The sequence below is a fragment of the Acanthochromis polyacanthus genome, chromosome 5, assembly GCF_021347895.1.
Source record: "Acanthochromis polyacanthus isolate Apoly-LR-REF ecotype Palm Island chromosome 5, KAUST_Apoly_ChrSc, whole genome shotgun sequence".
NCBI classification, from domain to species: Eukaryota; Metazoa; Chordata; class Actinopteri; family Pomacentridae; genus Acanthochromis; species Acanthochromis polyacanthus.
In genome coordinates this window covers 31,445,740-31,466,805 of record NC_067117.1, presented here as the reverse complement: position 1 = coordinate 31,466,805, position 21,066 = coordinate 31,445,740, and the positions used below count along the sequence as shown (strand labels likewise).

At 41.1% G+C, this 21,066-nt stretch overlaps 1 protein-coding gene across 14 annotated transcripts in view; it reads right to left on the bottom strand.

Annotated features, from left to right (window-relative positions):
* Nucleotides 1-21,066, bottom strand: part of grip2b (glutamate receptor interacting protein 2b) — a 390,622-nt gene that overhangs the window by 44,165 nt on the left and 325,391 nt on the right. For all 14 annotated transcript variants that reach the window (XM_051948471.1, XM_051948473.1, XM_051948466.1 and 11 more), the window contains exons 7-12: nucleotides 18,790-18,935; nucleotides 18,239-18,386; nucleotides 14,704-14,873; nucleotides 3,505-3,660; nucleotides 3,013-3,165; nucleotides 2,744-2,930 (exon numbers count right to left, since the gene is read on the bottom strand). In XM_051948471.1, coding sequence (XP_051804431.1) covers nucleotides 2,744-2,930; nucleotides 3,013-3,165; nucleotides 3,505-3,660; nucleotides 14,704-14,873; nucleotides 18,239-18,386; nucleotides 18,790-18,935 — 960 coding nt within the window. The remainder of the gene's footprint in view (nucleotides 1-2,743; nucleotides 2,931-3,012; nucleotides 3,166-3,504; nucleotides 3,661-14,703; nucleotides 14,874-18,238; nucleotides 18,387-18,789; nucleotides 18,936-21,066) is intronic.

The following is a 21,066-nucleotide window of genomic DNA, read 5'->3' as shown; positions in this document are numbered from 1 at the left end:
CAGAAAGAGCCATTAGCGCAGCTGTAGCACAACAGCAACATAAATCACACAAACATACAGTGCCATGTACAACCTTTTCAAATAACACACCCACACGTTACTGCACTGTACTTGAGGCGATGTTCACTGAATACTTCATGTGTTAACCTCAGTATTCCAGCTTCTCTTGACCAGTAAAACTTCAAAATCAGAAAGGTATTGCTGTCAAGTAGGTTTCTATGGAGTTAGAACAGTCTCATAATTCACAAATGCACACAGAAGAATTCGCAAATGTAAACTGCAATCCACAAATAAATTAAGAAAGTTCACAAATGTATTTCTGCATTCACAAACTGCTTTTGTGTGTGAATCTTTTTTGAGACTGCTCTGCCGTCACCTTGATCCACAAATGCATTTTTTTCAACACGGAAGTTTCTGTAGCCAATCAGATGTCTCCCTCCTTTCAGCCAATCACAAAAACTCACCCCACGTGGGGGTGGGTGTACGGTTCAGCCAATCATATGAACGCGTCCGCACAGCGTTATACTTCACCGTGTCACTGGGCTGAAGAGTGAAGCTGCCCGTCGGAGAGACCATGGCGTCTGATGGGGACAATAGACCCTTTATTTGTTTACAAACATTGTGACGTTTTTGTGGGCGGGGCTTATGCTGGAGGCAAAAGCGGAGCGAGAAGTCAAGCGGGACTGGGAGTATATAGTTTGCGCTGGGAGTTTGCAGCGCAAACTCGAGCATTTTTAACCCGTTAAACTTCAGTGTACCGCCGGCGGTACATTTACTAATTTGCATTGGAATTTAAAGAATGTCCGAAGGCTGCAAACGCGATTATATAAACATTATACGCCGATAGAAAGCTTAGAGTCTCATGAATCCGCCGGCATAAACCACTTTCAGATGTGATTACCACAGCGGGTAATATAAACACATTTGTCCGACAAACAACGAATATCCATCCATCATTTCTCTATACACGGCTTTAACGTACACAGCGCGACTCACATTTCCGGGTTCATTATTACACACAGATGAAAATATTCCACAAAAAACGGCCATAATCCAACCTTGGACATCCAGACGACACAAGCCAGTAAACTATTTTGTCCAAACATGTCTTGAAGTCGGTATATAATCCACGAATCGGTCGTTTTCAAGGAAATGCACCTCGCGATGCGCGTCCAATATTCCCTGTATTTCTCGTCATATTTTTTTATTTACGCATGTTCTCAGAACTTTCATTCACAGGTGGCACTGCCCTCCTGGAAAAGACTCTCAGTGAAGCATAAGATCTTCTGCATCGGGTAGAGCGAGAAACAAGACAGATTGGACTCTTCCTGAATGCTGGAAAGACAAAGTTCATGCACCTTAACCCGACATCTGAGAAAACATTGCATGCACTAGATGGGTATCAAAATCAAATCAAAAAAGTTGATGATTTCCTTTATCTTGGAGGCTACACCAACACAGCACATGATATAGAAAATAACTTGTAAAGCTTGGGGAGCATTGCACTCTCTGTCAGAAATATGGGTATCTTCGATTAAAATGGCAACCAAAATGACAGTATTCAAGGCATCAGTGGAATCCATCTTACTCTATGGGTCTAACTCCTGGTCACCAATGAAGACACTCTCAAAAAGAATTGATGGGATTTATACCAGAATGTTACGGATGGAACAAAACATCTCCTGGAAATCACACCTCACCAACAAGTCGCTGTATGGCTCAAATCCACGCTTGTCAACCACCATTAGGCAACGTAGACTATCCCTGGCTGGAGATGTGGTTAGATACAATGAAGCAGATGCTTGAGTGCTGCTATGGAAACCTGATACTAACAGAAGGACTGGTAGGCCTAGCACTACATTAAGGAAGGTGCTAGAAGAAGACACTGTCTGGAAGGCAAAGAACTTTTGGCTGCAATGTTGGACAGAACGAGCTGGATGAAGAACTTTATTCATATCACCGATTTCATCGGATGCAACTGACTGAGTGACTGAAGCATTAAAAAATAAATAAGAAGCAGTGTTAGCAGAAAACCTAACAAAGGGTTTATGAGTAAGAAAAGTAATGGAAATACTGAAAGTGTGCAAGAAATTTAAATGCTATAATAGCAGTATGTCTTCGCTCTGAGTCAGCTGGGATTGGCTCCAGCCCCTCCAGGACTCTAATGTGGATTTAGTGGTGTATAGATAATGGATGTGTTAATGTGTTAATCTGCAATATTAGTAATATCTGTTTCAGAAGTCCTTTAGTTTTCAGTCTTCCTTTATAAAAATCTGTACTTTTTGTGTTTCTGCTATTGCAGTATTTTTCTCTACACATCAACATACAAAACGAAATTACCCTCAAAAATAGATTTACAACAGTTACAACTCAAAATGTATTTCTGACTTTTCCTTCATAAAATTCTCAAAAGTATCTTTATAAGCAGTTTTAATGCACTTCACCATGTTATTGTAAATGTAGGTTATGTTCTATAATTATATGTTATAATATTTATGGTTTTTATACTTATTTAGATGACAAAAGTATGTATATTACTCAAAATAATGCACACAACTGCAGCCTTTGCATATGTAAGGTATGTCTTGAAGCAAACATAATTGTTTGTGCCATTAAAGACTTTTCACATTGTAGTGCCAAAATAAAGGCATGTTTTTAATGAAAGGGTATTCATCATAGAGCATGTTTTATCAATTTTACTCAGGAGGCAAATGTATGACTGAATAAACATGAATGAGCTCACCTCTCTGCAGAGCTGTCAGGCTCTATGAATCGGATAAGTGGCGGTGCAGACAGTGTTTCGGTGGCAAATATCCCGCCTTGCAGCTGCACACCGAAGCCGTTGAGTGGGTCACCGGTTAAGACAACCTCACTGGTCTCCACATGAACCACCTGACCGCCCGGACCCACCGAACTGGACGCCAGGGACACTAAACACACACGTGTACACAAATTAGATAGACTTCAGAGAAATTAGACCACCATATAGATACAGACATAGATGGAACCTACATGAGCTCTTGTGCTCTTTCTTCCTTTGTCGCCGTTTGAGCAGCGAGTTACGAGGACTCATGGGAACTGTAGTCCTGGGCAGGGTGCTGGAGCTCTGGCTGCTGGGGCCCGACGTGGTCGTAGAACCCGGAGAGAAACTGGCAGATACCAGAGCTGGAAAGACAGAAAGATTGTAGATTGTTCCAATACTACAATGCAAGTATTTAAAGGCATATATTTAAGGATTAATTAAAACCAAGAGGAAACAGAAGAGGAAAAGGGTAACAGATAAATCTTGACGCTACAGGTGGGAGAAGAGCAATGAGCAATCAAGGTTTAGCCAGAGCACAGGATAATTTTAATGAACACAAACAGCCCTGCAAAAGTTATGTATTGAATGTTTTTTTTTCACAACAGGAGATTCAGAAACAGTAGATGTAGCTTCAAACTTTATATCCAGCTAAAAGGATCACCAAGCTGTGTTCACATGACGTCTGTGTTCTGTGTTCTTACACTTGCAGTAGTCGAGACTGTTGATAGTGTTGTTGTTGGAGGCGGTCCACGATTTGTTGAGGGTGGAGCTTGCGTTGCAGAGGGTGGAGTTTTGGGGGTGACAGTAGTTCACACAGGGGTCCCAGGAGTGGGGATGGTCCGACTTCTGAACCTTCACTGGAACACATACATGGAATCTGGTTACTCGTGAGGAAATTAATTTGCCCAAGCTTACCCTAAACATAACTTTAACCACTACAGGCCTAAAACTAACCTTTACCCTGACCCTGACAAAATTACAACCTTGATCAACAGCAGATTTTTACCTTGTGGGAACTTTTTTTAGTCCCACGTTGTGAGGCCGAGAATTTATCGGCTTGTTTATCTGTTCATCAGTTCATGAAAATTCTCAATGATTATGATGATGAAAATGGTATGTTTTGGGCATGCCTTCAAAGGATGGACACCTCTGTTGCCATGTGTAAAAGCACTATAAACTTTGCTAATCTCCACAACTCTTTTATGTAAGCATCTGTCTGTTTTCATCGGCTTATCCAGCGTTGGGTCGCAGGGGCAGCAGGCTAAGCAGAGTGTCCAGACACCTCTCTCCATGCCACATTTTCCAGCTCTTCACAAGATCCTGAGGTGCCTCAAGGCCAAATGAGATATACAGTGCCTTGTGAAAGTATTCGGTCCCCTTGAACTTTTCAACCTTTCGCCACATTTCAGGCTTCAAACATAAAGATATAAAATTTTAATTTTTTGTCAAGAATCAACAACAATTGGGACACAATCGTGAAGTGGAATGAAATTTATTGGATATTTTATACTTTTTTAACAAATAAAAAACTGAAAAGTGGGGTGTGCAATATTATTCGGCCCCTTTACTTTCAGTGCAGCAAACTCACTCCAGAAGTTCAGTGAGGATCTCTGAATGATCCAATGTTGTCCTAAATGACTGATGATGATAAATAGAATCCACCTGTGTGTAATCAAGTCTCCGTATAAATGCACCTGCTCTGTGATAGTCTCAGGGTTCTGTTTAAAGTGCAGAGAGCATCATGAAGACCAAGGAACACACCAGGCAGGTCCGAGATACTGTTGTGGAGAAGTTTAAAGCCGGATTTGGATACAAAAAGATTTCCCAAGCTTTAAACATCTCAAGGAGCACTGTGCAAGCAATCATATTGAAATGGAAGGAGTATCAGACCACTGCAAATCTACCAAGACCCGGCCGTCCCTCTAAACTTTCACCTCCAACAAGGAGAAGACTGATCAGAGATGCAGCCAAGAGGCCCATGATCACTCTGGATGAACTGCAGAGATCTACAGCTGAGGTGGGAGAGTCTGTCCATAGGACAACAATCAGTCGTACACTGCACAAATCTGGCCTTTATGGAAGAGTGGCAAGAAGAAGGCCATTTCTCAAAGATATCCATAAAAAGTCTGGTTTGAAGTTTGCCACAAGCCACCTGGGAGACACACCAAACATGTGGAAGAAGGTGCTCTGGTCAGATGAAACCAAAATCGAACTTTTTGGCCACAATGCAAAACGATACACACGTGGACAAAATTGTTGGTACCCCTCAGTTAAAGAAGGAAAAACCCACAATTCTCACTGAAATCACTTGAAACTCACAAAAGTAACAATAAATAAAAATTTATTGAAAATTAAATAATCAAAATCAGCCATCACTTTTGAATTGTTGATTAACATAATTATTTAAAAAAACAAACTAATGAAACAGGCCTGGACAAAAATGATGGTACCTCTATAAAAGATTGAAAACTATTTGACCAGAGTGACATGATTAACTCAGGTGTGTCATTTAATTGACATCACAGGTGTTTCCAAACTCATAATCAGTCAGTCTGCCTATTTAAAGGGAGACAAGTAGTCACCCTGCTGTTTGGTGAAAAGGTGTGTACCACACTGAACATGGACAACAGAAAGCGAAGGAGAGAATTGTCCCAGGACATCCGAAAAAAAATTATAGACAAACCTCTTAAAGGTAAAGGCTATAAGACCATCTCTAAACAGCTTGAAGTTCCTGTGACAACAGTGGCTCATATTATTCAGAAGTTCAAGACCCTCGGGACAGTAGCCAACCTCCCTGGACGTGGCCGCAAGAGGAAAATTGATGACAAATTGAAGAGACAGATCGTTGGAATTGTATCCAAAGAGCCCAGAGCAACCTCCAAAGAAATTAAAGGTGAACTCCAAGGCCAAGGTACATCAGTATCAGATCGCACCATTCGTCGTTGTTTGAGCCAAAGTGGACTTCATGGGAGACGACCAAGGAGGACACCACTGCTTAAAAAAACGAGACTGGAATTTGCAAAAATTTGCCACAAAGCTTCTGGGAGAATGTCCTTTGGACAGATGAGACCAAACTGGAGCTTTTTGGTAAGGCACATCAACTCTATGTTCATAGACTCAAAAACCAAGCATACGAAGAAAAGAACACTGTCCCTACGGTGAAACATGGAGGAGGCTCAGTAATGTTTTGGGGCTGCTTTGCTGCATCTGGCACAGGGTGTCTTGAAAGTGTGCAAGGTACGATGAAATCTGAAGACTATCAAGGCATTCTGGAGAGAAATGTGCTGCCCAGTGTCAGAAAGCTTGGTCTCAGTCGCAGGTCATGGGTCTTCCAACAGGACAACGATCCAAAACACACAGCCAAAAACACCCAAGAATGGCTGAGAGAAAAGCGTTGGACTATTCTAAAGTGGCCTTCTATGAGCCCAGATCTGAATCCCATTGAACATATGTGGAAGGAGCTGAAACATGCCATTTGGAGAAGACACCCATCAAACCTGAGACAACTGGAGCTGTTTGCTCATGAGGAGTGGGCCAAAATACCCGTTGACAGCTGCAGAACGCTCATTGACAAATACAGAAATCGTTTAATTGCAGCGATTGCCTCAAAAGGTTGTGCAACAAAATATTAAGTTATGGGTATCATCATTTTTGTCCAGCCCTATTTCATTAGTTTGTTTTTTTAAATAATTATGTTAATCAACAATTCAAAAGTGATGGCTGATTTTGATTATTTAATTTTCAATAAATTTTTATTTATTGTTACTTTTGTGAGTTTCAAGTGATTTCAGTGAGAATTGTGGGTTTTTCCTTCTTTAACTGAGGGGTACCAACAATTTTGTCCACGTGTGTATGTTTGGCGTAAAAGCAGCACAGCTCATCACCCTGAACACACCATCCCCACTGTCAGACATGGTGGTGGCAGCCTCATGGTTTGGGCCTGCTTTTCTTCAGCAGGGACAGGGAAGATGGTTAAAATTGATGGGAAGATGAATGGAGCCAAATACAGGAGCATTCTGGAAGAAAACCTGTTGGAGTCTGCAAAAGACCTGAGACTGGGACGGAGATTTATCTTCCAACAGGACAATGATTCAAAACATAAAGCCAAATCTACAATGGAATGGTTCACAAATAAACGTATCCAGGTGTTAGAATGGCCAAGTCAAAGTCCAGACCTGAATCCAATCGAGAATCTGTGGGCAGAGCTGAAGACTGCTGTTCACAAACGCTCTCCATCCAACCTCACTGAGCTGGAGCTGTTTTGCAAGGAAGAATGGGCAAGAATTTCAGTCTCTCGATGTGCAAAACTGATAGAGACATACCCCAAGCAACTTGCAGCTGTAATTGCAGCAAAAGGTGGCGCTACAAAGTATTAATGCAAGGGGGCCGAATAATATTGCACGCCCCACTTTTCAGTTTTTTATTTGTTAAAAAAGTTTAAAATATCCAATAAATTTCGTTCCACTTCACGATTGTGTCCCACTTGTTGTTGATTCTTGACAAAAAATAAAATTTTATATCTTTATGTTTGAAGCCTGAAATGTGGCGAAAGGTTGAAAAGTTCAAGGGGGCCGAATACTTTCACAAGGCACTGTATATTCCCTCCAGGGAGTCCTGGGTCTACCCTGGGGTCTCCTCCCAATCGGATGTACCCAGAAACCTTTAAAGAATGTTGCCCAGGAGGCATCCTAATCAGACGCTCGAACCACCTCGCTGGTTCTTCTAACCATGAAGCAGTCAGAGCTCACTGCTGATGGGTGAATCTCTTTCATTCAGAACTAGCCATAGGTGAGGGTTACAGCCTGTACCAACGGGTGAATCAAAAGTTTTACCTTCTGGTTCACTTCCTTCTTCACCACGATGGTCATGCACAACGCATGCTTTACTGCTGATGATGCACCACTCTATCTGTCCATCTCAGGCTCCAATTTCCCGTCAATTGTGAAAAAAGATCCCAAAATTAACTTCTTTGCTTGGGGCAGCATCCCCAACCCCTAAGTCAGCATTCCAATTTGTGACAATGTCATAATTCCAATTCAGGTTTGACACCAGTGGCACAAAGAGTTCAGATCTCAGACTGTATATGAAGATGGATTAACAATTTCTAATGCCAAAACATGGTGGAAATAGATGTTTAGTCAGCAGTGACTGATGGTGGTCAGTCCTGGAATCAAGGTCAGCCCTTTTATCCAGCCCACATATGAACACACACACCTCTACAAACTTGACTGGCCTTGCTCTGTTGTGTTGCTCACTCTACATTAGCCATTTTCTAGATTACAGTTAGCGGTAATTGCTAGTTGTCTACCCATCTAGTTACATATCAGCTGCTATCCCCAATATATTAGCTGTGCTTTAGCTTGGTTATTTAAATGCCCAGCCCTTCATACCGCATCTCCACTTACCAGTCTCAGTCTGCTAATATGTCACAAGTGCAAGATGAAACTACCCATTTCTGACATATGGTGGTTTCACTTTTGGGGAACTGTCCTGCCCTTCACAGATAGAACTTAAGTATAAGAAACAAATCAGAGACATATCTGTGTGTACATATGATATGTCACCAGTGGTAATAGACATTTACCAGCACGAAGTGAGGTTTTGATCACTTTGGAGATCATTTAGCAGATAATGGGACACTTTAAATAATTCATTGTAATGGATTTGAAGTGTTTATACTTGTGTGCAATATCCCCCTGTTTTACCGATTTGCTGCACTTAATGATTATGAATAAGCTCTCTAAATCTTAACTGAGACATCTGTTTATGGATTAATGGATATAAGTCTGTATAACACATTCTGTGGTTTGTGCAAATTGCTATCCATTAAAAGTAGTTTTTAGTGAGCCTGGTGTCATGCTACAATCTGCTGTTTTGATTTAAAAAAGTCACCAAACTGTGACTGAATCAGCTATATAGATAGACGCACCTGCCAGCCAATCAAATGCAAGTATTTTCCAAAAAGTCAATTATGCAGGCATCTATGATTCATTGGGTTATCGTCAGACATTCTAAGTTAAGTCATTCCTTTGTCACTTCATTAGATCGACTACAAAGCGACTACAAAACACAAGCCTGATGAAAACACAGAAAGTCTGGTGGGCTGTGCCATCTGTTAAAAAGTTGCATTTCCTCAGAAGTCAGGGAGAACCTCTTCTGGGGAAACTCCCACTGTGAGTATCAGCATACAATCAAGGCTGAAGTCAACCTACACAGCTTCGTGTGTAATTCCTCACTGCACACACTCATCAAAACTCTGAAGTTGATCCTAAGCTGCCCTGCGCTGCTGCATCCATCCGGCAGAGCTTTTGTTTCCTCGACATATGTTGTCGTTGTCTTATCTGCGCCACTTCGATGCCGGGAAGTCTGTTGAGCAGAGTAGCTGGGCGACCTCAGGGTGAGATCTGAGAAACGCGGAAACGTTTCCCCCCGTCTAATCCTCCGTGAGTAAAAATAAAGTCATTACGTCCAATGAAACACAGCGACAAGACAGATCTACTGACTAGAGATGGCTGCAGATACGCACAGACATACAGCCAAGTCACTCTGCATGCACAATTATCCCCAATTACATATCATACATGCATGGGAGAAGACACAAATAAAGACAGTCTTACGTGTATGCAGATTTATGCTGCAGATCTGCAAACCCTAATCTATGCTGAAGTAACAATCACACACGCACACAGCTGCAAAACCTTTAATCAGAGTATCTATTAATAAAGCTGGCTGCAAGGTCTGCTGCAAGGCCATCAGTGTCCTAATGAGCTGTGTTCACTGCTTAACACACACTCAAGGGAAGCCGCACAACTGTGATTAGAAGAAGGAAAGAATGAATTTTGCTTCTCGAAGGAGAGGCGAGATGAGACGGTGACCTTTGGAGCTCGTGTGAGCTCCGGTTTCACATGTGAAAGACTCTAAATTTTAGGTTTTGCCACTTCAGAATAACAATAGATGCCTAAAATCAAATGGAGACAAGTTGTGAAAGAAAGCACACTTGCAAGATGAGAGATATGCGTAGCCTAGGAGGCAGGCGGAGGAGAGATTAAGAGCAGAGAAGAGATGAGAGGAAAAGGACAGGAGAGAGGAGGAGGTTTCAGGCTGTAAGCATTTTCTGACAGCTGTGAGAGAGGTGTAATGTCTTTAATTAAATACCATCCTGCCTTTACACTCCCTGTCAGTCTGCTTCTCATTCATCCATCACTTGTCTTTTCAAGTTCCTCCCTTCCGGAACCTTTTCATGCTGAAAACCAACTTCCACCCCACACAAATTCTATAGAAAGTAAAGGTTTTAGTCTGGTACAAGTCTAGAATATCTACTTTTTATTCTCTGCCGTTGCCTTAATCCTGCCTTTCTCATGAGTCTCTAATCAGGTCAACAGAAAAGGAAAAAAAAAATGCTGTGCAGATTTTTCCATTGAACAGGGTGAAAAAGGTAAAAGGTGTGTGTGCACATACAATCACAGGTTCTACATGTGTGATCATGCTTGCTGCTGTGTGCTTCTATTTGTGTGCATGTCTCGTTGTACGAGAGTGATGTGTGCGTACATTTGTCACACTTAAGCCCCTCAGCTGTGAGCATTAACCCTGGATAATAAAGCAGCCGCTGGAATCAGCGTTTCCCCTGTAAATCCACTGGCACCAATTCTGTCACAGATGAAAGCTTGGCTATGGGTGAAGAAATACTCCTTCAACTAATTAGGCACAAAGTTGCCATTACAGCCAAAATATTTCCTCAATCAGAGTAGTGTGAGAGAGGACACTGGAATGAATGTGATATTTTCCCCCTGTGATCTGCTAAATGCGCAGGGAGTCACTTTAGCGGGACTAAATCCAACCAAAATCTTTATTAGTGGATTCTGGGTGTCTGTCTTCTACACTAGTGCAAATATTTGTTCACTGTCTCACTTATTTCAATACAACAAGCGCTGGCAAGCTTAAGTGTAGTAATTGTTCACCTTTGTTCAGCGGCAAAAAGCTAAAGACAACACGTTCTTGTGTTCCAGTAAAAACAGACGACTGATAACTCTCCATTTCGCTTCACACATCAGTACCTTGGACTGCATCCACACACAACAGGTGTCCACACAAGCCACTTCTAAATCACATTAATAGCAGTCAAGAGCGCAGCGTATTCATCACAGAGTTATCACAAATCTGACACAACATAATCAAACAGTGGTAACAGCTGCTGTGGCACAAGGTGTGAAAGAAAAGCAACAAGAGTTGGAATTTGACCACATAACACAAACCATCTGGTTAACAGTCCTGCAGACACAAGAGAATAATCTGTTTGTATTAATACTTTTTTATATTTATGCCATGATGATTGCTTATTTATTTGAGTTGATTCAATTAATTCAGACTCAAACTATTTTTTTTATTCTGTTCTTTTTTAATAATTTTATTTTACTATCATCATAGTCACCATCTTATTCAATTTGTTTATTTCACTTCATAAATTGTCTTCCCCTCTCTCTTTTTCCAATTGCATCATCGTTGATGTTTTGGCAATATAGTTCAGCTAATGTTCATGTCCAAAAAGCATATTAAACCAACTGAAAAACTGAATAAATTGAGTATATCCTGTGGGGGATATTCCTTAGCTTTTATCTGAGGGGTTAAGAGACACGCATGTCAGATTAAAGTGGCTGCATCTGTGAATATAATTATAGAAGTACCCCACAACTTACTCAGAGTTGACAAGCTTTTGATGTTATATTATGTATAAACTGCATAATTTCTGATACATATGTGTGATACTAGAGATACACAATATATTATTGTAATTTATAATTACCAGTTTGTGTTTGTGTACCTTCACCAGTCAATCAAGTCACTGTCTACACCCATGTCTTCTAAAATATGTGTAGTTCAGACCTTCAGGTAGAGCTGCCTCAATCAAGCTTTTTTATTTATTTTTATTTTTTTTACATATTATGCATTTCAAGTATTGTAGCTTAACTGTAGTACCTGATTGAGCAACCAGGTGGAGCCTCTTCCTGTTTAATATTGTAGTGAACAGAGGAGGCAGTCACTTGGACTACGCCCAGTTCCATGTCGGGAGGCAAAGAGCATTGTGTGAGTTTAGCTAGTGAAGGGGCCACCATGACAAAGACTTCTGTGATGCTTATTGGCCACTATTTGTTAGAGGCCTGGTGAGATTGAGTCTGAGATCTCTCCTATATCTTGATGGATATGTAACAGAGCTGCCTTTAAAGTTCACATCATATGTCTATTGACTAAAGCAGGATCAGCACAGGGTATGTATCCACTGTGTTAACTTTGAGTCAGCAATTGATTAATTATAAATTAGTAATGCTGCAGATTATTAACATTATTAGTCAAAATACATCCTTGCTGCAAACGGTGCTCTCCCATTAAGCAAACTGTGTGATAGCGAATGCAAACAAAGAATGTGGCATCAGTTAAACATTGCCCGTCTTCCTTTATTAAGACAAACAAACAAAAAAAAACTGAGTATGATATTATATTATATGAATGTAAATATACTGATGGAAATAAGCAATGAATATATAAATCAAAGTGTCAAATAGTTTGTGTACCTTCACCAGTTGCTTCAAGTTGCTGTCTACACTCATGTCTTCTAAAATACGTGTAGTTAACCTTCAGGTAGACATTTCAAGTACTGTAGCTTAACTTTAGTACTTGATTGGGCAACCAAGTGTAGCCTCTTACTGTTAAATACTTTTGTGAGTGGATGCAGTCACTAGAGCAGTTCCATGTGGGAAAGCAGAGAGCATTGAATGAGTTTAGGTCGTAAGATTCATTAATCAGAGATCTGCTGAGACTGAGTTACATGGTGTTCCTATATCTATATCTATCTATCTATATCTATATCTATCTATATATATATATATATATATATATATATCAGTCTGTGGTAGCAAGTGTCCTGTTTTATGCTGCAGTCTGCTGGGGAGGCAGCATAAAACAGAAGGATGCAAGGCGTCTGAACAAACTGATTAAAAAAGCTGGCTCTGTGGTTGGAATCACAATGAACACATTGGAGGATGAGGTGGAGAGATGGGCACTGACCAAGATGGAGGCCATTCTGACAAACATGGATCATCCACTTCACATCTGCCTCAAAGAACAACGAAACATCAGTGGACGGCTCCTATCCCTGCGCAGCAAAACCGAAAGATTTAGGAAATCTTTCTTGCCATCAGCAGTCAGGCTATTCAATTCAAAATTAAACAGATAAGAACCCTGACAACTGAATTTCCCTTCGGGGAAGCATAAAGTGATTCTGATTCTGATATGCAAGTGAGTTTGCACAGGCATTATTGACATTGTAGATTTCTACAATGCTGGCCACTCTGTTTTCTACACTACACGTTGCATATTACTAATATTTTATTACTTCACTCTAAGCCTGTAGCATATTTTAGTACCTCTGTGGAAAGGTTGTTGATTTGGAAATATTTTGTGTTCACTGTTAGATGTGGGGCTGCACAGTGGAGTAGTGGTTAGCACTTTTGCCTTGCAGCAAGAAGATCCCCGGTTCAAATCCCGTTCTGGGCCTGGGATCTTTCTGCATGGAGTTTGCATGTTCTCCCTGTGCATGCGTGGGTTTTCTCTGGGCACTCCGGCTTCCTCCCACAGTCCAAAAATATGCTGAGGTTAATTGATAACTCTAAATTTCCCGTACTCTAAATCCCCCACCCCCCCACCCACCCCCCCACCCAGTGAGGATAAAGCGGTGTATAGAGAATGGATGGATGTTAGATGTGGGTTTTTGAGTGTGATTGTAGATGCTGTGACAAAGAAATCTCCCGCAAAGGACCAATGAGTTATCTATTTACACTACCATTCAAAAGTTTGGGCTCACTCAGGCAATTTCATGTTTTCCATGAAAACTCAATCTTTTATTCGTGTGCTAAAATGTTCCTCTTTACCTCTATGTAGATATTCCATTAGAAATCAGCCATTTCCAGCTAGAATACTCATGTACCACATTAGCAATGTCTCGACTGGATTTCTGATTTATTTAATGTTATCTTCATTGAAAAAATTTTTTTTTTCTTTAAAAAATAAGGACATCTCTATGTGACCCCAAACTTTTGAACAGCAGTGGATGTATCTACCTAATTCATTATCGCACCAAAGGTGAAATCTGGTCAGAGCTCTTGTTCCTGACTTATGGTGCTGATTAATGGCCAGAAAAGCGCTTTTGCAGATCATAATGTTGTCACAGTGAAGCTGAGTTTTGACCTTTCAGATGTGAAGTGTCATCACCTCATCCTTTTATCCTTTTAGACATTTGTGTGAAATTTTGTCACACTTGGACTTCTTGATTAATGGTCAAAAATGTGAGCTCACGGTGACCTTTGACCACCAAATTCTAAGTGAATGCTTGTGCAAAATTTGAAGAAACTCCCCTAAGACATTCCTTAAATATCACATTTACTCAAAAGCGCCTGTGGCTACATCTGCTGACAGTTCAGAGGCATAAAAAGAACCACAAATGCAATCAAGAAATGATCACAGCATCATGAAATAATGAAGGGTGTTGCAAGATGATGATAATAGATGGACTAATGCATGCTGTTGCTCTTCCTTTCCACTAGTAATTAGCTGTGGCTTTATTCCCAGTTTCCCAAACGCTGTGGTCGATATAACTGCGACAATGTTTTGATTACAGTTGACTTAATGAAGCTGTAGCATAAGTAATGACGGTGCAGCGGGACAAAGTGGAGCGTTCAGTCTGATACGAGCTGCTAATGCTGACTTTTCACAATGTCAGGATGCTGAACCTGTTGACACCACATGCAAATGCAAGAACGTGCAAGAAAAACAGGGCGTAAAACTGCACAACAGCACCGAATATTATACTTTCTGAAGCCACACACTAAGAACTGATTTAACACACCCACCTGTGTCATGCTGTTTCCCAGTTAGCCTTGTTTGATGTGAGGGGAGTATTTCTAATTTGACTAGTTCTGTTGTGCTTGCTAGTAGCTGTGTCGCCTCCAGGACTGTGCAGTGTTCTGTCGACGTCCCATCTATGGACAGCAGGTGATCCCCACCATGCAACGCTCCACATCTGGTGCATCAGGCAGAAAGGGACAACAAAGAAAGGATGTTATCATCGAACCGTACAGGGAAAACAAATACAGTGCAACACATTTTTCAGAAATACCTTCTTGATGTTATTCTTAGCTCAGATTGGCTCACATTAGCATGCTGCAGAGCTGGTCAGCCTGACATCTCTGCTCTTCAGCTGGCTTCAGATTTAAAAAAGAAAAGAATTTGAAGCTGTGTGGGAATGAGTAGTGGCAGAGCGTAGCCCTCCACTGTCAACCTGTTCTGTTGACTGAAGTTATTTTAGTTCTTGTTACAGCGCTGACGCAGAGTTCAAGTGCTTCATGTATATTTTAGAGCCAGACTGAGGCTCGGGGGCAAAATCCTGTCTCCTACTATCTGTGTTAGTTTTGGACACAGCCGACGTGTGTTCGTCTGTGTGAATGTGTTTCTTGTATAGGCGCGATATACTGTACATAAATGCAACCGCTGTATGTTTGTAATCCTACAGTGTGGGGCTGGATTCAGAGGTGGGAGGAGAATCAATGAAGTCTGAGATTCTTCTACAAAAACTGGCTGTACTGATAAGAAAAACACCAGTCTGTTCCCTACAAATCAAATACATTATGCTTTTCTGAACTTTATGAATAGATCTGTCAACTGTTATTTATTTCCATTTGTAGTATGTGGTATCCTAATTATACCCTTTTCTGGCATGCATAAAGTAACAGTGAGCATAGCTAAAGTTTTGAGACAATCTTGAAGGTCTTTGAGGCCACCATTGATTCTGCAATGGTCATTCAGAGCTGAGCCTGTTTCTTGTCCTCAAAGCTAATCTAGCAGACAAAAATTTAATACGGAGTATCAAATGGAGGGGCAGAATGTTGCACATTACAAGAGATACACTGATCAGGCATAACATTATGACTGCTTGCTTAATATTGTGTTGGCCATCCTTTTGCTGCCAAATCAGACTCCACATGGACTTCACTAGACCCCCGAAGCTGTGCTGTGGTATCTTTCACCAAGATGTCAGCAGCAGATTCTTTCAGTCCTGGAAGTTGCAAGGTGGGGCCTCCATGAATCGGACTTGTTTGTCCAGCACATCCCACAGATGCCCAGTTGGATTGAGATTTGGGGAATTTTGAGGCCAAGTGAACACCTCAAACTGTCAGTTGTGCTCCTCAGACCATTCCTGAACCATTTCTGCTTTGTAGCACAGTCCACTATCCTGCTGAAAGAAGCCACAGCCATCAGGGAACACTGTTTCCATGAAAGGGTGTACATGGTCTGCAACAATGCTTAGGTAGGTGGTACGTGTCAAAGTAACAGCCACATGGATGGCAGGACCCAAGGTTTCCCAGCAGAGCATTGCCCAAAGCATCACACCGCCTCCGCCAGTTTGCCTTCTTCCCATAATGCCTCCTGGTGCCGTGTGTTCCCCAGGTAAGCGCCCACGGACACTCGACCATCCACGTGATGTTACAGAAGACATGACCAGGCCACTTTCTTCCATTGCTACTTGGCCCAGTTCTGATGCTCACATGTCCATTGTTGGTACATCAGTGCTGCACAAAGGTCAGCATGAGCACCCTGACTGGTCTGCACCTATGTAGCCCCATACGCAACAAACTGCGATGCACTGCGTATTCTGACACCTTTCTATCAGAACCAACATAAACTTTGTCAACAATTTGATGAACAGTAGTTCATCTGTTGGATTGGAGCCTTCACTCCCTGCATGCATCAATGAGCCTTGCCCGCCCATGACCCTGTCACCGGTTCACCACTGTTCCTTCCTTGGACCACTTTTGACAGATACTGACCACTGCAGACCAGAAACACCCCACAAGAGCTGCAGTTTTGGAGATTCTCTTATGCTTGCCCGTTTTTCCTGCTTCTAACACATCAACTTTGACAGTATATCCAACCCACTAACAGGTGCTACGATAAAAAGATAATGAGTGTTCATCACTTTTCCTGTCAGTGGTCATAATGTTATGTCTGATCAGTTTATATATCCAATGGATGCACTGTAGACCTGAATGTTACTTTTTACTGTGAGTGGAGCTTCTCTTAACATTTCTGCACATAAATTCATTTGAAAGAAAGCTGCAGGAGTTCAAAAGGCTCTTCATACATGAAATCAGCTTCCATCATGTTTCCCTTCCATCTATTACACCTTTTTTAACATACAGTATGTCATAAAGGAAGATTAAAAAAATAATGACCAAAAACATACAAAAAGGGATAAACAATTCAGGTCCAGCTCTCAAAGCGGATTTGAAAAGTGAAAGACATTTATGTTAGTGGGCTAGAGGCATAAAAAACACACCAAATCATGACAGCTTGTGTTTTCTTTAGGGTATTCAGACATGCCATTTTCTTGGTCATTTTCATGCCATATTTTTGGTTGTAATTCTTCCACCGTCCTTCATCATTATTCCCAGTTGTCTGAGGAGCATCAACGGACCTACTGTCATTTTTCTCCTTTCTACAGGACGTCATGTTGATGCACCTGAACACATCATTGCTGATGTCTCCTGGGTTCATCGGCTGTTTTGGGTCCTTCAAAATCCAGTCCAGGTAGGGCTGAATCACCCACAGATGTCAGTCATTTCACTCAAAATACAGCTACTGACCTACCGGGAAATGTGCCTGGTTCCTGTCGAATCTTACAGTAATGTTTCTGAAGTGACACTGAATGTAAACTGGGATTTTGCAGAAACATTAGCAGACCTGCTGCTGTCTTGTTTGCTTCCCACAGCTGGCTGCGCATCAGATTCTTCCCTTTAATAAATACCTGCAGCACTGCACGGCAGCAGAAATGTTAAGTGGCTCTTTAAGCTGAGAGTGATGAGCACATGTGGCACAGCAGCGATAACTTCAGTAAAGCAAGGTCCGACTGTGAATGGTGCACTCTGGTGTTCAATACATCTGACAGGTAAGCTGTTACACACAGATTCCAAGTTTACACGGTGGAACTATTTGTGTTGGAGCTTCTCTGGATGACTCCTTAATTCCATCAGGGCTATCAGGACAGTTTTATGAAGGTAAACCTCACATTCACAGTCACCCAAAATGTCTGACTGATGACTTTGTCCTTAATTTCCTGCAGTTCCAGCATTATCTACCCGATTTCAAGCACAATCGGTCTTCTTGTGCTATACTGTGTCCAATTCACTGCATATGTTAAATAGTTGCATGTGCACCAAAAATCTACTCAAACGACTCACTGCTGCTTTCCCAACTGCACTGTAGCTCTGACCAGATGGTAATAATCGAAAGCAACCACTTTTATCTACTCAGAGCTTCTTTTGTCCTTGGATTGGCAGATGGACAGAGATTTAATGGAGTAAATCCAGCTGAGAGTGTGTTTGTACGTACCTGTCCACCACGCTGCCAGGTTTAACCCGGTCGATGACAATGACCTGTTTGTTTCGATGGCTGGCCGATGTCAGCGTGATGCCCAGCGTCGCTCCCGGTGATTTGGCAATTTCCACTAACAACGGACCCGAGGCATTCGTCACTGTGTCTGTTTTGAGGAAAAAAAGTGCTTTCATTTGATGCTCACAGTGTGCAGATGCACCGACAATAACACAGCGAGAGTACCTTTTAATATCTGTTCCGCTAATACATAAAAGTAGCCCGGCAGAGAAACTCAAGGCATGAACGTCCTTGAAAGTATAAACCACCAGATGTGATAACCAGGGGGGGTTCTTTTCAGTGCTTTCTGGTTGAAATAAAATGAGCAGTTCTTACATAGAACAGAAAAAAAAGCAGAGAGCTTAGCCTGAGGCGGCAGAAAATGCCAGCACATCAGCAAAAAATAAACACAACAAACCAATTTTTAATTTCGCTGGCATTTAAGAAAAGAAGTTTCGCTGCAAGATTGAATTCTTGTCCGAGTGTGGCTCTGTGTGTGCGTTCTCACTCACCCATGATGGTGACGTCATACTCTATCTGGAACAAAGCTTCCTGTCCGCACTGAGCCAGCACACTGAGGGCGTCGCTGTGGTTGGCGTTGTGCAGAGGAACGCCGTCCACACTGAGGAGACGATCGCCGGGACGCAGCGTGCCCTCTCTAAACACACACACAAAAAAGAACTTTAGACTATAAAATACACTGACTGTAGAAGACAAAGCTGGAATTGAGTATTAGTATTTACCTTTTACTTCTCTCCTACATCACCTCATTTAGCATCTTCTCTTACAGCTCATGAGTTCATTCTCTTCTAAATCAGTCCATGTCAGGTGTTGCTGCAGTGTTGTTTCAACCTTACTTATTTGTTATGTGGTACGCAAAACCAACTTTTTTTGTGTAAAATATTCATTTTTTAAATACATTTTTACCCTTCAAAAAAAGGTCTTAACTGAGAAGCCATGTTTCATGTTTAATATCTGCAGTAACAAACTCCTACAGCCATGAAGTTTGGTAAGGACACAGACAGAATTGTTTAAAGCAGATTTGAACAAGTCAAAATTTTCAAATGAGGGTGAAAACTCTTATAAGTGTAAACATATGGATGTATCATGTTTCCTACTAAAAATACGGCCATTAGTAGAAATTTTACCAACTTACCAGGTTGCAGTTTTTTGGTATTTTGACATGTCAAAATGGTGAAATAAAGTCCTACAAAGTTCCTGTTTTTGGAAATATATGGAAGTAGCCATGTTTCTTACTAAAAATAGTCTTTAGTTGACATTTCACCAACTTTTGAGGCCTCTAACAACAGTTGAATTTGATGTGTTGCAAGTATGACAAGCCAGTCTTACAGGTTATTTTTTGCTATTTTGACATGTCAAAATGGTAAACTAAGGCCTCAGAAAGTTCATCTAAGTGTAAAAATCTGGATGCGCCCATGTTTCCTACTAAAAATAAAGTCTTTGGTTGATATTTAACCAACTTTTGAGGCCTTTACCATCAGTAAAATTCGATGTGTGACAAGCCAAGGTTGAGGTAGTTTGCTATTTTGACAAGCCAAAATGGTGACGTTGACTCATTTGTAGGACCATAAAAACTAGTTTACATAGGAATTTTTGTGTTGTTATTAAATGTGCAAAGTTACAAGCTACTTCTGTGGTATCTCAATGTTGAAATTTAACAACACAAGAGGCGTATTTTGGCTTATCGAATGTTCCAAAGGCGCCATTCAATCTTTGGATCCGCTGGAAATTATTCTGCCTGGACCCTAAGCAAATTCATGACTGCGGGAGTTATATTTCTGGAGATGTTGAAGGTTTAAAATTGATTAGTAAATCTGTTTTTTAAAGGTGAAAATACAAAAATTCCCTTGTCTGAAAACATATGAAATTGCCACAACATCACGTATTTCCATCCCTTCCTCTACTTCCTAAGCTCAGTCTCTGAGGTTCAGACATGCTTTGTTTGCATGATTAGGCAAAAGTTGAAAAAGCAGACATGTAAAATGTATACTTTACTTTAAAAAATGTGAAAAATAATCACAGATGACAAAACTTCTCTGTTAACTTCCTTGTCTTTCTTTAATCGTTACACTCAGGCTTCATCCTATCTCTTCATCTTAGTCGTTTCTTTTCTGCCTAACGGGATCCAAGCCTCTTTCTTCTCCCAATTCCACAATTCTGTCTTGTGATCTCATCCTCCCGCTTTATTCTCTCCTCTCATCAGTTGGAGAATTATTTCACCTTAATTTCCAATTGAGGACGCACTGCGGAAATAGCACTGAGATGTCAGGTTACACTGCTGTGCTTTTGAATATTCAATATGCCGATCTGGTTTTGCCCAACAAAAAACACCATTACACACAGGACCGCTCAGTGTTTTTAGAGGCATTCAATAGCCCGATTCAGGCAATTATTTATTTTCCACAAAAATGGATATGCAGCATTTTGAATTTTCAATGCAGAGGAGCTGCATTAGAGAGCTGATAGATGCTTTATGCACCGTGCCAGAGTGTGTGAGTAATTCAGAGCTGTCATCATCACAGCCAGAAGTTTCAAAATGTGACGCTGATAGCCCTGAAGCTTTTCAACAACATGATGCAAGCTGAGCTGAGACCAAAAGGCTTTATTACAGCAGGAATTAGGTTACACGATCACAGTATTTTATGAAGTTACAAAATTTTTTGAATCGTGGAGGCTTGACGTGTGCTCAAACTCTGAGATTCAAAACCTGGCATTATTTAAATTTGACAAATTTTTCACACAAAGAGGAAAGAAAAACTAAAAAAAAA